This window comes from Ceratosolen solmsi, unplaced genomic scaffold (assembly GCF_000503995.2).
Source record: "Ceratosolen solmsi marchali unplaced genomic scaffold, CerSol_1.0 scaffold35, whole genome shotgun sequence".
NCBI lineage: Eukaryota > Metazoa > Arthropoda > Insecta > Hymenoptera > Agaonidae > Ceratosolen > Ceratosolen solmsi.
This window is the reverse complement of record NW_011948423.1, coordinates 1,537,277-1,555,560: the sequence shown is the minus strand read 5'-3', so window position 1 is coordinate 1,555,560 and position 18,284 is coordinate 1,537,277. Positions and strand designations below refer to the sequence as shown.

General features: G+C 27.7%; 3 protein-coding genes across 3 annotated transcripts in view; 2 read left to right on the top strand and 1 right to left on the bottom strand.

The window, feature by feature from the left end:
- The window catches only part of C1q-VP (C1q-like venom protein), a 4,569-nt gene extending 1,957 nt beyond the window's left edge, over nucleotides 1–2,612 (top strand). The window contains exons 2-3 of the mRNA XM_011499462.1: nucleotides 1,518–1,677; nucleotides 1,885–2,612. Of these exons, the coding sequence (XP_011497764.1) occupies nucleotides 1,518–1,677; nucleotides 1,885–2,205 (481 nt within the window). The 3' untranslated portion in view covers nucleotides 2,206–2,612. The remainder of the gene's footprint in view (nucleotides 1–1,517; nucleotides 1,678–1,884) is intronic.
- A 2,120-nt stretch (nucleotides 2,613–4,732) lies between these two features.
- The window catches only part of Adsl (adenylosuccinate lyase), a 34,424-nt gene continuing 20,872 nt past the window's right edge, over nucleotides 4,733–18,284 (bottom strand). The window contains exons 2-6 of the mRNA XM_011499461.1: nucleotides 7,504–7,707; nucleotides 6,828–7,110; nucleotides 6,532–6,683; nucleotides 5,655–6,053; nucleotides 4,733–5,128 (exon numbers count right to left, since the gene is read on the bottom strand). Of these exons, the coding sequence (XP_011497763.1) occupies nucleotides 4,865–5,128; nucleotides 5,655–6,053; nucleotides 6,532–6,683; nucleotides 6,828–7,110; nucleotides 7,504–7,707 (1,302 nt within the window). The 3' untranslated portion in view covers nucleotides 4,733–4,864. The remainder of the gene's footprint in view (nucleotides 5,129–5,654; nucleotides 6,054–6,531; nucleotides 6,684–6,827; nucleotides 7,111–7,503; nucleotides 7,708–18,284) is intronic.
- On the top strand, nucleotides 9,372–12,413 carry Ssk (smooth septate junction protein snakeskin). Its single transcript, XM_011499459.1, has 4 exons — nucleotides 9,372–9,556; nucleotides 11,162–11,368; nucleotides 11,456–11,575; nucleotides 12,274–12,413. Exons 1-4 carry the CDS (start codon nucleotides 9,506–9,508, stop codon nucleotides 12,373–12,375), a joined length of 480 nt encoding a protein of 159 aa, XP_011497761.1. The 5' UTR covers nucleotides 9,372–9,505; the 3' UTR covers nucleotides 12,376–12,413.

Below are 18,284 nucleotides of genomic sequence, written 5' to 3'. Positions count from 1 at the left end.
AGAAAGAGAAAATGTTAACCAAGGATCGATAAGTACTTTCTCTCCATGTAGAAAGCGGAACGACCTAATCAGAAAATACAATCATGCTTGAACACATACAGCCGCCAGAGATTGCACTTGCTAACATCGAACGATCAATTTAGTTTTTCCATTAGATATTAATTTTATTAAGTGATTTTTTTTCCATCTTATTACTAGTTATTGTTACATATTAATGTGAAATTAATCATCGAAACGAGAATTGTTGAAAGATTAAAAATTCACAACAACTAAATGTTATTTTATGGAAGTTTAGAAAATGTTGTAAGAAAATATTTGCATATATTAATTCACTTCGTACATAAAGCAAATAAATATTCTAATATTAATTCAACAATAAAATATTTAAAGAAGCTACAGAATTACTGAATGACGTGACTCATGCTTTTCTGTATCATTGATCTCAACATTTAAATAGTTCAAAATAATACTCTATTGCTATTATAAATTGTATTTTTAATAAATAGTTTTTATTACTAATCATTACATATAATAACTATACACTGAAAAATACCTCATAGGCTTTTAGATAATATAAATACAAACACGATATGAAATAACTTTTAATTAACAGTCATAAATTATATTAATTAATAATAAATAATTGCATCTAACAAAAATAAAAAATAAGATTTGATTAAATATTGATAATTGATGATAATTGTACAATTATTTGAACTCTTGGAAATCGAAGTAATAACCTTTTTGGAGAATAGTCGAATTATACATTAAAAAATAAATCAACAAATTAAAATCGTAAGATAAGCGAAAATTATTTTTAAGTATTGAATATATAATACGTCGTATGCTTAATGCAACTAATAAATAATATACTTGTTATATGTAACTAATAAATATAAACTTGTTATAGTCTAAAAGCACTGATGAGGTAGTGAAAGTCATGGACAAAAATGAATTTTATTATGATTTTTGTAAAATAAAAACACCTCCTAGAGATACCATTACTTTTTTAATTTTTAAATTATTCATTAAGGATTTATTATAGCTCAATGATGAAACATTCATCTACATTAATCACAATCACTATAATAATATTAAACATATGCTAGATATTCAAAATTATTTTACGGCTTCTTCAGCTTTCATCAATATATGGAAGAATTTTTGTATATTTCGACGAACAAAAGCACAACTCACACTTGGACAATGATAGAACAAATAAACCTCATAAACCTCACTCCATTCGTATTTAACTTGCATTTTGGATTTTTGAACAATTATTAAATTAGTATTACATTTACGAACGTGTCGAAAAATAGCAAAATATTTTTTGGGATATATCATTTATCTCCCTATTTCAATTGATAACATTAGATAAATAAATAATGCCTAGAATATTCAATATATTCCCAAATCTTAGCATCGTTAAATGCAAAGATAAATGAATAAACGATCAAACCATCGAAAGGAGAGAAAAAAATATTTTCTATAAATTAGAAACACTCTGTTGTTTGCAGGTTAGTGTGGGCCGTAATTATATTAACAGCGAATGTCGTGGTGAAGGCGACAAGTCCCATTCCACCAGACAACATAACAACGAACGGTTCACAAAAATTAGCCACAGCCTCGGATTGCTCAAAACCTGTTGCTTTTTCCGGTACTCGAGCTAATATCCAGGTATGTCGAATTATTATATCACACCAAAATATAAAAATAAACGAAATCGTGAAATTATTTTGAAATTATTTCATACCATGAAGAATGAGTAAGAAAAGTCTGGAACAAATATTCACGAAATGATGAGACCATTCATGTTCATGTAGCTCCAAATGTTCGAATAACAATTCGAGAATAGATATATTAAAAGTGTTTGTTATGTTTAAGGAAGGACGGGTAATACTGCCGGAGACGTTGCTTGACCAGGGCGTCGGGTACGTGGCATCCACGGGAATCTTCACCACCTACTGCCCGGGTCTCTATCAGTTCAGCTTCGTCGGCTACGGGGACAAGGAACTCCGGCTGAGCCTCAAGCGCAAATTAAGCAAAACCGACAGCTGGCAGCCGGTGGCGAGTACAGGTCTCGGCGGTGGCTCTAACATCGTCCTGCTGCGGATGGCCGTAGGTCACCAGGTTGCCTTATTCGCAGATGCAGGCAAACCCGACGACAGCACCACCTTCAGCGGCTACCGCATCGCTAAGGAATAATCGCTCGGTTCGCTGCGCGCTGTTCCCTTCGGAAACCGCGAGATCTTGACATCACTCGCTTTTGGTTTCGGCGATAATTTGGCGTCCATTAATGAGCGGGAAATTGTAAACAGAAGCAGCTGAGCAAACTTTTACTGTGATAGCTCCTTTGTCTTTCTGGCGACGTCGTTATTAAAATTCAATGGCTTTCTTTCCCTTCTCTTTCCCATTGTTTTTATTGATTGTTATTGTTTTTATTTCCATTTAATGCGAGGATTGAAATTTTATTATTTTTTGTTCATGCTCTCTAACACTCAATGAAAAGGGTCGACTTATTAATAGCGGCGTAATACTTCTTTTCAAACTGTTCTTTATACTCCTTTTTTACTTTTTCTCATTTATTCTTTAACTGTTGTACATAAATCTCTCTCTTTCTCTCTATTCTCTCTCTCTACTCTCTACTCTCTACTCTCTCTCTCTCTCTCTCACTCTACTCTCTCTTTCTCACTCTACTCTCTCTCTCTCTCTCTCTCTCTACTCTCTCTACTATCTCTGTACTCTCTCTACTATCTCTCTACTCTCTCTCTCTACACTCTCTCTACTCTCTCTCTACTCTCTCTACTCTCTCTACACTCTCTCTACTCTCTCTACACTCTCTCTACTCTCTCTCTCTCTACTCTCTTTCCGTCTCTGTGTCTTATTTCCAATATTATTAGCACATCTTTCTTTTCTATCTTCATTCTTATCTTTATACTCGCTTTACCTCCCATCCACGAGAATTTTTAAATTTTCTTTTTAATATACCCACTAACGTATTTCTTCATCTCGAGACTCTACCTACCAGTATTACAATTTTCACTTTCCAATGAATTTAAAATTGTATCGACACAGATATTACATCTACGCTTGCTTATTTTTATCAGGCTTTTCTATTTTTAGATATCTACTTGACCTATGTTTCATCTTTTCTCAATTTCTTTATAAGTGTTTCTCTTTATCTTTGTATATTACTTCAACTGTATCTGAATTTCTTCTTTTTGTTATACTCTTCATAGTTATTTTTTTCTTTTCTTTATAAACGTATCGCTATTATTTTATCCTGTTCTTATTTCTTATATTAAATATATGTAAATTATTTACATTCGCTTCATTATCTTACTCACTTTTCTTTTCAACATCTACGATATTCTTTTTTCCATCTACACTACCTTTAGTTTATATTATTTTTTAAAAATTCTCTTCTTCATTCTAAACTTACTTTCAAAAATTCTATTCTAAAGTCAATTCTTTAAATCTGTCTGCACGACATAATAAATTTTGCATTTTCAATGTATCATTTTCTTATTCTTTTCTCTCATACCCTTTTCTACTTTTTACTTTCTATTTTCCCTTCTAAATACTATTCTTATAATACAAGTGTTTCTATTAATTTCCATCTACAGTTTTTGCATTTTTCTCTTCATACTACGTATTTTTAAATATGTACTACATTTAGAAAGCCATCTTCAAAATTAGAATAAGTTTATCTTTATCATACTGTTATTCTTATTAACTTTTTTAATTTACTTTATCGACGTCTTTCATTTTTTCTTCTTTTCCTGTTATCTTCTATGTTTTCAACTCACTTTCTTGCTTACATTGCGATTCTATATGATTCTTAGTCAACACACTTTTATTCAACATTTCCCTCTCCTCTACATCTAATTTCTTATTTTATTTATTTATCTTTTTCATCTCATCTTTTAATTTTAATTTTCATTTTACTTTACTATTTTCTTCCAAAAATTCTATAAGTTTATTACATTTCTAATGCTTCTCTATTTACAAATTTTACCTACTTCTACTATTGTATCTTAAGTACAAATTTTCTGTCCTCTATATATTTCTTCTATTTCTTTATAAACCCGTTTTCTTTTACTCTGCTTATCTAGTCCATATTCCTGTGTGATTTTCTTTATCTGTGTTATTTTTAATGGAGATATTTATATGAAACTTGTTAAACGTAAAACAAAATCTATGGAACATGTAAAAAAATTGTGTAAGAAAACACTATAAATTTCTATTTCCTACTTGAAAAAAGCTTTATTCCTAATTTGCTTTAAAATATATTGTATCGCACTTCTTTTAAGCTTTATATCTTAATCTATTTTACGTTAATCTATTCTACTACTAAAATCTACATTCTACTTTTCCATGATCTCTTTACTTTTAACTTAATTTGAAGTTTTGTCAAAATTTTTCAAACGTACATTATGAAATAATGTATGGATTATGAAAATTTTCCGTTTCTTATCCGATCCACGCTATCACAATGTAAAATTAATAATAAATCGCGCGTAATAATAAATATATTCAGTTGATGATAAAAATTGTAAGATTTTCAAGGTCGCATCATTTCTGTTTAACAATTATTCTACAATTGTATTTCCCGTATTATAATATATCTTGATTCGTTCCTACAAGGCAATAATATTTTCGTACAATCATAATTTGGTATACATAAAAAGAAAGTCGCCTCCTGTCTATCACACAAGCAAAAACTGTCAAATAAAAAGCATAAAGAAAAATTATATTTTATTTTGTTACATTCTTATATCACCATATCATTAGTTAAAAAAGTTGAAGCAGAATTTTAAGAAATTTACAATATATAAATATGATTTTAAAAAATTTCATATATTTATATACTTAATTCGACTGGCTTATATTCTATGTTTTCATACTTTCGTAATATCGGATAAACTTCCTCATCGAGAAACTCCATTACTTGTTCCGGTGCTCTACCAACGTAGGTCGAAGAATCCAAAATCGTATCAAGTTTATCCATAATAGGCTTAAAGTAAATGTCCTTTCGTATTCGCTCTATCAAATCATTATCTTTGCCATGTTGTTTTACCTGAGCGCCCGCTTCTTGCGAAAGAACTCGAATTTTTTCATGGCACACCTAAAACACACGGACCTTATTAATAAAAAAAAAAAAAATTGCTAATTATAATATTGAACCTAATTACTCGTCATTGTCTTTCTTAAATTATGAAATTTCCTTTCATATTTACTAATGATAGCAACTCGTATAATGTATATACTATATATTCGTTTAATATAATATATTATTCGTGGTATTAATAATTATGCGTTTTGTTAAAAAAACAATGGATAGCTAACAAGATCGGAAATTATCGTATACTCGTTTTAGAATCAAATAAATATTCGTTTGAAGAGAAAAGATAGGAACGCTGCTTCGGTCGAAGGGTATAGAGTGTACAAAATAAAAATCTTAATACGCGTGACTGCTCGATCGTTGTGTCAACGAATCAATTTTACAAATATTCAATGGACAATAGCTAGACAGGATAATAATACCCCCGGAAACGAGTTTCCGCCGAAGTAGAAATAATTCAAAGTTCTTGAAAATATCTATTTGATCGATATTGAATCGAACAAGAGTATCGATGTTCGATGAATGTCACCTGTCGGTCTCCCCCGGCCTTGACTATCGCCATTATGATATTCTCCGCGGACAGAAATGGTAGTTCCTGATCAATGTGCCTTCCTATGACCTTGGGATAGACAACGAGGCCCTCGGTAATGTTCTGCAATGTCATAAGTACGGTGTCGGCGGAAAGATAGGCTTCGGCCAGGGTGATGCGCCGGTTGGCCGAGTCGTCGAGGCTACGCTCCAACCACTGGTTTGCCGCAGTCTGGAGACTGTTGTTGACGAGGGTCATGAGATGTCGGGCGATGCTGCAGCAACGCTCGCTGCGCATTGGATTGCGCTTGTAAGGCATGGCGGATGAGCCGATCTGGGTGGATTCGAACGGCTCCTCGATCTCTTTCATGCTGGCGAGGATGCGTATGTCCGAGCAAATCTGGAAAATGAGAGAGGAGCGTAGTTCGTAGTTGGAAATGTTTAATAATTATTTTCAGAATTATCGGAGTAATTGACTGGTCACTGCCGTTATCCGTATACCATGAAATATCATTATCGTATTACTTATGTAATTTATTTTTTAATAGTGACTCTATCGAACATTAATTCATATATGTGTCGAGGAGCCCTTGGAATGACGTCTGTGTTATCTGTGTTTAGCTTTATCATTGATAAATTACGATCTGTAATTTAGTTAGCATTAAATTTTTATATGTATACGACAAATTTTTGACGAATCGCTCTTGTTTTATGCAATCCTTGCAATATCAAAGTCATTCAATATAATGCAGTCAACTTCTAATGCCATAGGTCGCGGTAACTTTAATTTAATTTCACTTCAATTTCTAAATACTATAAATGCATACCAATAGATAATCGTTTGTTTTAAAATATAATTGAAAAATCAAGCAACTGACCTTATGCACTGTTGCGCCGAGTGAACTAAGAACATTTAAGCACTCGATATCAACTTTTCTACTATAAGTTTGTCCTGTCACCGAGTAGCATTTCTCAAAACCCGCCATTTTCGTTACTAAATTATCGAGTTTCTTAACTTTTTCTCCATCCCCTACAACAATGAAAATTAACTTAAATTTTATTAAATTTTACCAAAGTTACTTAATATTGTAATTTACACACACATGCATATATATTTGAAAGATATTTAACGATTGAATAATAGATCGAAATGATTAACATCATGTTTACCGACCATTGAAAAGTTGCATGAACGAGGCCTGAGTACCAGTGGTGCCTTTAACTCCTCGGAAGAGTAGATCATTTCTAGCTCGACTGATGGCTCGCTCATCCATGAGAAGATCGTGTATCCATAAAGTTGCTCTCTTACCGACCGTTGTTAATTGTGCCGGTTGTAGATGAGTGAAGCCAAGGGTTGGAACAAACCGGTTATCAAGACTAAATTTAGCCAAACGATTAATTACAAATGCTAGCTTCGGCAGAAGAATGTCAAATCCGTCGCGCAAATTTATCAAATCCTGCACAACAGAAATAACATAAAATTATGAGGACAATATAATTTGCAAAATAAGATTACATCTGTAAAATGCAATTTGTAAGGAGCTTAGTTTATAATGTCACGTGCGTGACATTTATTAATGCCATGCGCGACTTGCATACTACATACATATAAATTAAATGTTTTACTTTAAATTTAATGACTCGTGCTTTCAAGTATTGTCAAGGTTTGCAAAACATATTTTTATAAAACTTTGCATACGAAAAGCTCGCCAGTGCATGTCAAATAATATTTTAGTTAACATTTTTAAAAACAAAAGAACGAAAATTCTTAAAAGAATATTTCTCGATAAAACAGAATTTCAACATCCAAAAGTATTGTCCAAGATTAAATACATGAAATAAATAAATACAGTATTATCTCCAACATAACAGCTCGTTGCCCCGAGATGAATAATCGGCGCAGCTTTTGGACATTGATTGCCGAAAATATGCACGTGCGTCATAACATCATGTCGCCGTATTTTTTCTTCTTCTGCAGCAGCATTAAAATCAATTTCATTCACGTGCTTCTCCATCTCTTGAATCTGTTCCTCGGATATTGCCAATCCCAATTGCTACATGAAACAAGAAAATTTTATTAAACTGTTAAGCGTATCTATAATTTTATATAATTCAGTGCTTTATATAATTCAGTGGCGCATTAAAAAAAAAAGTACGTTTATTCTTAAATATACGTTAATTTAATTAATGCCCAAAATTAATTCTCAATACACTTTTTAGTATGTAGAATCATCTAATTACAATATTTTTTTTATTAATAGGGTATTAACTGATATAAAACAATAAAAATAAGCTTTCGAAATTAAAATAAATTATTACGAATATTTAATTGTTGTATTAATATGGTCTTAGTTATGCTGACACCGTTATGAATTTTTATTGTTACAATTTTAACCGATAAATAAAATAAAATTTTGAAAGCAACATCGCATTATCTTTATAAATTCAATATAAACAACATAATTCAAATAATGCGAATGATCATTTTTAATTGCAACGGCAGATTTTAATAAATAACACAACAACTACATAATAAATACAATAGTGGTAATAAAAATATACATTTATATTTTTAAAAATTAATAACATTAGTAACAATACATGATGAACAATACTGTGAAACTGTAAATAATAATATATCTATGAATTATTTTTAATTCAATAAATTTAAACATAATACATTTAATTTCTCTGTAATTATTAATCTTATAATTACTATCTACATAATCTCTATAATTATTATCTCTTGTAATTATAGTAAACTAAGTTGGTATTTTATTCATCTTCTTTCATTTATGAAATCTGCAATTTTGTAAATTAATTGTAAATCTAATCAGCTACTTAAGATAATATTGCCTTTTAACTGATAATGTTATATACATAAAATGAAATTTAATTGTGATCATAATTCGTTAATACTAATACAATTTTGAAAATTTCTTTAGTATTTACTTATATTCTGCGTCATTATATCAAAATTAATGGTATGAAATTGAGGAAAATATTTTTGAAAAAACTTGTTACGACATAAATATAATATTGATTGAAATGTATTAACAATCTATTGATGAAATATATATAAACAATGAATTATCAATATTTGAAAAAAGATATTATTTGTTTGACAATATTGCTTATGAGTTATCCCAACTAATTTAAATTATAAATTTTCTCAACTAAAACAAAATTAAAAAGAAATTACTCATTTTATCATACTCATTTAGTAAATATAATAGATTTAAGTATCACAGATTTTTTTTGTTAAACAAAAATAATATATTAATAATTTAAAGTGATCGAATGTTTAAATTTAATGTTTAAATTTTTATTATAGTTTCTTTTCGTCCATTCATACATACAAACTCGATAAACTTTCATTTCAAAGTAGAAGAACATCAACTAGAAATAAAAAAAAAACAATGTAATAAAAGACACGTCATTAGCATTTCTGAGATCTTAAAGAGTTACACAGATGGAAAAAAGTCAAGTTGGATCCGGAAACAAAACGTTGTGCTTAAAAACCTAGACCTACTCTCTATCTATCTGTCGCTCTTCTCCCAGCCCTTCTCACTCTTCATTTTCTTTGTAAGTCTTACAACCTGCCACAAACCTTTCGAGATAAAGACAAAGCGCAAGCGCAGGTGTGTTGCCGTTATTGCCTCACGAATATTTATCGCTCGCCGCTGAACGTTCCTTATCAGATTAGATAAGGATGGCTAGGAAGTTTTGTCATTCTGTAATTTTGTTCTCAACGCTAAACACTGCTGTACATCTCTCGTTTTACACCTTTATACGATCTGTTACACGACTTTTCTGTACGAAAGTGTACCCGAAACCGTAAGAATATCGAAAATGGTATCTGTGCAGACTATCGGTACTATAGTGATTAAAGCACTAAAGTTGGTGAGTGACTAATCAATTATAAACATATAAATTATTAAAGTGATTCCGTGCGATCTAACAATCCGTTAACAATATAAACGATATATCGATATGTCTTTTAAAAACTGTGCACTCTACTATTTATTTATCACTCACTCACTCACTCTTACTCTCTCTCTCTCTCTCTCTCTCTTTCTCCCTTTTATTAATCCGAGATCAAGCTTTTCTAACTAATATTCGTTCGAATTTTTTTTTCTCGTCTACTAAATTGATAATTATTAAAAAATACTAACTTTTTCACTTAAACTTATTTAAAAAATGTGTAATTAGTTAAAAAAAATTGATTAGTGCTAATAAATAATTGATTTTTATGTTAAATAATTTACATTAAATTTAGAACTTTCATGTCATTTGAAAGATTATATTTTACTATTTTTTACCAGTTTTAGATACAAATTTCAAATAACTTCTTAATTTATTAGTAAAATTTATATTCTACTAAGCTCTATTTTTATATATATACCTATCTAAAACACTAAATATTTTGAATATTTTAAATAATATAAGATTAAATATTCTTTCAGTAAAATTCTGAATTTATTTAATATTATTTTTAGAAATATTCCATGCATTAAAGAAACATATATAATGTTCAAAAATTGAACGCATTCTTTCTCATTGCTATAGCTACAATCCTATAAACTAACTATTTTAAGGAAAGGCGTGATTCATAAGGTGTATCAGTTAAGCGATAAGCACAATGTTTGCTGAATGAAACTATTTTCATCATCATAACAATGAATCACATACGTAATACACGTATCATAACTGTAATCTCATATGTTTATATTAGACATTTTTACAATTGATAATGGCATAAACAAAATATTTTACTTAACATGTTAAGTATAAATAAAACAAATTTTAAGCATACTAAGTATGTAATAAATTTTGAGATCCGAATTTATTTATAAATTTAAATATTTACATAGCTAAAGCACTTAGGTCCTTCAATTTATGTTCCTAAATTAGAGATTTATGTAAAAAGTTATATACTAATGATTTTGATTACCTGTACTTATATGAAATTTTGTATAATAAATGATAGGGTATGTAGATATCACATACTATTAGCCAATTATAATTATAGTGTAATATATAGGGCAAACAATATAAACGGAGTAAAAATGTTTGTAATTGTTTCTCAAAATAAACAATTTTAATTGGAGATGATTTATCCACCCCATTAAATTTCTTTAACATTTGATAAATGCAATATTTGTACAATGAAGGAAATATTTGATAATAATACCGGAAATTCTAACATAAATATATTCTTATATAAAATATAAATAAATTAAATTTCTTAAGTAAATATTTTTATTACATTATAAATAATAAAATCCTTTTTAGAACTGAAATTTTTTATATTATTGTTAATTTAAGTTATCTAAAGAAATACTTAATTTAAATAAATAATTAAATATATAAATTATGTAAATAATTAATAAAATCCTTGTAATACAATATGAAACTATGTAATTTGTCTATTATTTGTCGAAGAATCAGAAGAGGTTTTAGTTATTCGCTTCTAGTCACAGTTAATGAAACATTAATATGTTTTAGGTACTAAATTTAATAATTATTATTCTCTATCGAACTGGATACGGTGGAGAATTTCTGGGCGTTGGTGGGACATGGAATTTAAACGAAGAGAAAAATCCAGATGCTGAAATAGTTGCATCTGGAGTATTCGTAGGATTTTTCATTTACACAAGTGTGGTATTGGTTAGTTTTTGTTTTGGAAACATGGACCAGAAGAAGTCACTTGTGGTAATTGAATTTTTAAAAACTATGCAGTCCATACCACGAATAAAAAATAATACGCCATAACGATATAAAATTTTACGCACATATTAGGAAATCATCATGAACTTCATAGGGATGTTCATGTTCATAGCGGTTGGAGGAACGGCACTTCATTATTGGCATGGATACATGGGTGAACATAAGTATTTACACGTTGCAGGTGAAAGACAGGTAAGGCTGTGGTCTGTGGTTTGAAATGTTTTATAATATTTTTAATAACTATAGAAACAATTTTAAGCTCTTAAAAGAAAATAAATATTTTTTAATGTATTACGATTCATTATGAAAATTCCAAAAATTTTACTTGGACAAATATCTTCTTTATTATTGCTCAAGATATTTTATCTTCGTACAAAATTCTTTCAAATTTCTGCATACATTATATAATCATATTATTGAAATATGAAAATATAATATATATTTCGAGTTAAAAAAATATAAATAATGTAAATACACCAATAATAATGCATTAATATTTGTGAGTTACTCCGTTTGAAATAAAAATATTTTAAGTGTTTAAATATAACTATTTGCATAACACTTAATCTCATTATTAAAAAGTCTATTAATTATTTTATCTTACATGTTTTTACATAATACTTATGTAAATAAGATAAGATTAATATTTAGGCGTAATTCGTATTAATATGGAAATTAATATTTTTATTAGATGAATGAAATTATTGATGTTATTAATATATAATTTAACAGTCCAAGGACTTAAATTTGATAATAAAAAATGTAATAAGCATAACAAAAAAATAGTACGAAAACTAATGATTCTCTGTGATGATTATGTTTCAAATATATAAATAAACTAATAATAAATGCAACGTCATAGTAGAAACTGATTAATATTTCATTATCAGGTTGGCTTGGCCCTTGGATCTTTGTGTGTCTTAGAAGGTGCAACATATCTTCTTGATTTGATACTAACTTTTCTACACTTCGCCAAAGAAGAATTTAATTAAATTCATAAAAGACTACGTAGAAAATTTACTTAATTTTACATTTTGTAAATTTTATATCATTCATTGAATCCATTTTACATACGTAAAATCGATAGAAATATACGACAATTCATAAATGCGCAGTTATTTATTTATTTATAAATAATTCACGATCATATAGCAATATACACTTTACGAAACTTTTTACCATGAAAAGTTGATTATATTTGTAATAATTTTCGATGATATAGAAAAATTTATAATTTATTATATATCTATCTACATAAGTAGAATATTTTATTTTTATTTTACTGTAAAGCGTACCTACGTAGAATAATTACACATTAGTAAGCTACTATTTGTATTTTAAAGTAATCAATATTTCATATTTTTATATTATAGAAAAATATGTATTTAAATATTATGATAAATAAATGATTTCTCAAAATTATTATTCGAATTTTTTGTATATAACGAATGAATTTCAATTTCGATGTTTTATATAATCGGGAAGGTGACAACTTCATAATAGTTACGTGTCATAAGTATATTTATTTCTATTTTGAGCTAAATATATTGCAACATCAAGTATCAAAATGACTAGATCCTCCATGGAAATATTGCAAGACCCAAATTTTGTATTAAGGCTTATAGTTTCGGTAATTAATTTATCAAGAATTTACCATAATTTTAATATATGTTTATAAACTAAAAAATGTATGTACTTTGCAGATAATGAGCATTACAGTCGTTAGCGTAACTCAACTATCTGATACAATATTTGTCAGTGCATATTATCAATCCTTTCTTAGCGTTATAATTGGACTCCTTATTGAATGTATTTTCTTTACAAAAACACTTATCATCGTTAGTATACATACCTCATTATTCTTTAATATTCTAGTATTTTTATATCAACATTTTTTTAACCTTAAAATAACACTGAACTTAATAATTATTTATGTATCTTTCTTCTTTATAATCTTTCTTTTATAAATATTTATAATGAATAGTATATATTTATTAGCATGTTATAAAATTATCGGCATAAATAAAAAAATTGAGAAATTCCATATAAAATAAATTCTCAATGTTTTTTTAACCTAATAATATATAACGATTTTTTAAGGAAATGGGTTTACTCATAATTAGCCTAGTAAAACTTTTCTTAGCAACAACAACATATATAGAAATAAATCAGAACAAGCTCGGAGTGTCACGAAACGAACAGAATGCAACTGGTAAATTTGACCTTGAAATATATATTTAATAATTTAAGTGTTATAAAAAAATATTGAAAATACATATACATTCAATTCAATTAATTTTCAACTTAACGTCAAAGCTGTTGAATGAATATAAATTTTTTATATTTCATTATTTTAGATCCGCAATCGGAACTGATAGAACGATACCTATTTATAATTCTAAATACAGGTTTGTTAAAATTTATTCCATATATACATTTATATGTTTAATTCTAAATAAGCTTATATGTAATAAATATTATTTTCATTTAGTATCAATGATTTGCCTCGTATGTGATATTATTTTAGACATGAAGAATGGTTAATAGACATCGTTAGTCTACAAATCGCTACAATACTCGTAATGACTTTATGTTTTCATAGTTATTAATAAATAAATATTATATCATTACTTATATAAATATGTTGAAATGAAAAATACATTTTCTTAAAACAAGTAAATTTATTTATTTCGTTTATCAATTATAAGAAGTACAATATCCGTAGCGAGTAGAGCTGCTGCTGAAACCAGGAAAGACTTAGATTTTTGTAAATTAAAATAAAGTACAAAATTAATGATATGCGTACCAAAAGTAATATGAATGATGCAATAATAATTTAAGCTTGTAAATATACCAAATATTATAATAACGAAATACAATACTAGAAAAATGAATTCCTGAAATTAATATATATTAATATGTATAGACAATTTCACATTATTGATAAATTTATCATATTACGTAAGAATAAAAAAAAAAAAAGTAAATAATAAAAGTAAGTAAAAAAGTAAACAAATACCAGCCAAATATTTGGATCTTCAAACACATAGCCAATTATATAAACTGACGAAATTAAAAGCCATCCATGTACGGCCCACATTCGGTAAATATTATAATCGCATCGCGATAATATTATTATTAATAAACAGGTAACCTCAAAAATATTATAGTTAATAAAAATTTACTTTTAATATTTATTATTAACATTGTATAATTACTTACAAATTCAGCAATTCGTAAAATATAATTAATATCCTTTATTAATTCTATTGGTTGTTTAGTCATTTTTATTTGTGAATTAGCTTAAACAATTAATATTAGTAAAAAAAAATTGTAATTGACTTGTAAGACTATTTTCGTTACGCTTTTGTAAATGTAATCATAACATATAATATAAACGATAGCAGGGAACAACTTCATATTGTATAACAATAAAAGTAAAACATACAACATCGCAAATTTAATATGATTTATTTAAATAAAAATTTAACAATTATCCGAATATTAAAAGTACACTCAACATTTTAAAACATGTTTTTTTAAGATGTTAGTTGAGTTATTAAATTTTTTTAAATAAATCAATTTTAAAAACATATTAAAAATTGATTTAATGCATTGTTGTATAATATTTTGATACGTTGACAAAAAAATTCAGTACTGATGCCTTAATACCGAACGCATTTATTTTTATTATTTGTATTAATATGAACTACTTTTATTACTAAATAGTACAACATATTATAAAGAAATTTTATATTTTCTTTCAAAACTTCTCAAACTTCGCGTTTCTTTCTATTTCATACTCAATCATCAAGGGTTCTTAAAAAAAAAGACAAAAAACCAAAAAAAATAAGCTGTTTTAATACTGTCTTTCCTTTTCCGCTTATCAAAATCCTTATCCGCATCCGCAAATAAACATAATTTAGTTTAATAAGCTTAATTGTTCAAGATGAATCTACATCTTCAACTTTATAAATTAGACGTCAACTTGTTTTCTTGATGACTAAGTGTTTGCAATTGAAAATTGTATTCAGGCTGACTGTTTCTTCAATAATCTCCTTACAATTATGTTCAATAATGAAAAGGAAAGAAAATAAATAGAATACTTTCTATATACAAGATTATTAGTTTAACTATTATAACTACGATTACGAATTTATAGACCAAATTAGTTATATTATAATGTGTAATTAATTCTTATAATTATAATTAATTATATTTATGTAATTGGCATTACGTTTAAAGATTCAAATGTTTAGCTGATTTATACGGCTGATTCTAAAGTAAAACAATAAATTTATTACAGATCTACTTAGATATGTCTAAAACTTTGACAATCTACAGAAAATTATATGCGATAGGGCGTAGAAAATATCAATTTCTAATATATTTATATTTGCAAACTAAATTTATAAATATAAAATTTACAATGATGATGTAATGAGAGGTTGTCTATTTATTCATATATTTCAAATCTGTAAATAACAATTTAATTACATCAACAGTGGAAATACATAAAGACTGTATGTATCGTGATTAAATGTAATAGTGTCGATTGAATGAAGGTATTTTCATGAAATCTATCTATTGCTTGTTGTATAGAAATATATGTACACAACAATGTAATTCATGCTTGATTTAGTCATCACCGTGTAAGTTGGTATGATTAATAGAACGAAGTATTTTCATTGTACATCATGATGTCCATTATTATAATGTGCATCAATTAATGTTACTTGACCTCGGTGATACGTTACGGGTGACTGCCACCCTTGATCACAATTTTTTTTCAATGCTGCAATTCAGCAGCTGATTTTATTACTTACATAAACAAGATTTGAATCGGAAAGCTAGAACTGGTAATTATCTTGTAAATCATACAAATGAATGCAATTTGTAATTAGTTTCGTTTAGCCATTTATCCGTTTGTTCTACTATCTATGAAAATAATGATTTTATTTACACATTGTTTTCTACGTTACGTATTCATATTAATATTAACTTCTAGAAGAATTCGGTAATATCTATCAACAATTTATTCGAAAGTCTTTTTCAATACATTTTTGAAAGTAATAATAAAGAATATGCCAACCTAAAATACATCTAAAATAGATGTAAAATTAAATATTTAAGTAAATGGAAAAATTGGTTTTATATCTCAATAGTGTTAAAATAAATATTCCAACACTTTGTAAATGACAATTTTTACCTTACTCTACATGTCTATTCTAAATGTCCATTGAAATTTTACTGAATTTATTTATGTTAAATATATTGATTTATAGAATTTATTAAATCATACGTAAAACAAATGAGTTAGATATAATTGGGATTCTTTAGTTAAATACTTAGAAAATATCCAAACAAAAAATTTTGTCCTTAAAAGCATCTATAGTATATTGATAATAAATTTCAATTTATTTGACATTCTTTGAACATAATATTAAATTCATCTGAAAATTAAACACAATGATTAAGCCTTAAGCTTATTCGAAGTTTTAAATAATCGCGTAAATATTCTTAATTTTCGACAAAAACAATAAAAAAATTTTTATCACCTTGCTAATGTTCTATTTTAATGATATATTGAAAAGAGAGAGAAAATAATAATCACCTGTCCTGCTTCATCATATTTCATTTCTAAAATTTCCCTATGTAAATCAATGAATCAAATTTTAAAAGCATTTCAAACACAGAAAAATTTCACAGTCATATATCAACCATCGCGAAAGGTAAAATACAGAATAAAGTTTCTCATGACAAAAGCACATTTTAAGAACATTTCAGCTAATAGCTCCCTCTGATAAGCCCGTCACTTCCGGTCGCCATTCTTTTCTTTTTCAAAAGTGGTTGTTCTACCTTTCAACCCTACGCACGATCAATTTTTTCTGCATGATCGTGCAAAAGATGTTGGTCGTGTGCATAGTGTAGGCGCTTAATGACAACATTTCCCAAGTCAATAGCACAACGGTTTTTTAAAAGTCGATCCTGTTTTACTAAGCCTGTTAGTACAGTCAGTAAGGAAAAGATTAAGCTGATGTTTTGTAATAAGCGGGCTTATGCAATATTTTTACACTTTCGCTATGGGAGTACAGACTATTGAAATACAATGTGAAAAAGTGAATCTCCGTAAATAAATTTGCATTTATGACTTTTCGCGTTTTTCGAAGAAAGCTACGGAACGTGTAAGGATTTTATTATGCTAACTGACTACACAAAAATCTACTTACCTGAGGAAGTGTGCATTCTCTTTTTCAGTCTAATCGTAAATTTTCTGACAAATCGTTTTAACTACATTGATAGTATTAATTCATAATTCAAATGTTATTCGGTTAAATTACTTATGATTTATGTAATCGTTTGGAAACAGTTCGGAGGATTATTTCATAGCATAATTTATTGCGTCTTCTTATTTCGCTGATTTTAATGTGACATTCATTATTATAAACATAGATATTATAATAAATTTATTTAATTCTAATATCAAAGACATGATTTCATAATGTATCATAGATCCGTACAAATTATAATATTATAATGATAAATAAGTATACTCATTTATGTATACAGATTTTTTAATATATTTTTACTCAAGTTCAGAATATTTTAAGCTTACGAATATAATATGTCAATAACTCAGAGAATGATCAATAAATTGTGTACTTAATACAACAATAAATATGTGCAGAAACCTCTAATAATTGATTTTTCCACAGGTGCATGGAAGCCCTGAGTTCCACGGCGCGTATCAAGTTAGCACGAAACCAGATTTTCGTTCCATTCACATAAAATGTAAGAGAATACGGTTTCTATTACCTTGTACTCCATTCTGTTTGCATCACGATTGAAAGAAAAAGTATAGTTCAAACAAAATCACTTTACCGGAAAAATTTTCGTATTA

Bases quoted from the DNA above. Each gene is read 5' to 3' on its own strand.
- Ssk (XM_011499459.1), top strand. From the start codon at position 9,506: ATGGTATCTGTGCAGACTATCGGTACTATAGTGATTAAAGCACTAAAG. The intron at 11,369-11,455 runs GTAATTGAATTT...CGCACATATTAG, and splicing joins ACCAGAAGAAGTCACTTGTG to GAAATCATCATGAACTTCAT. The intron at 11,576-12,273 runs GTAAGGCTGTGG...TTTCATTATCAG, and splicing joins ACGTTGCAGGTGAAAGACAG to GTTGGCTTGGCCCTTGGATC.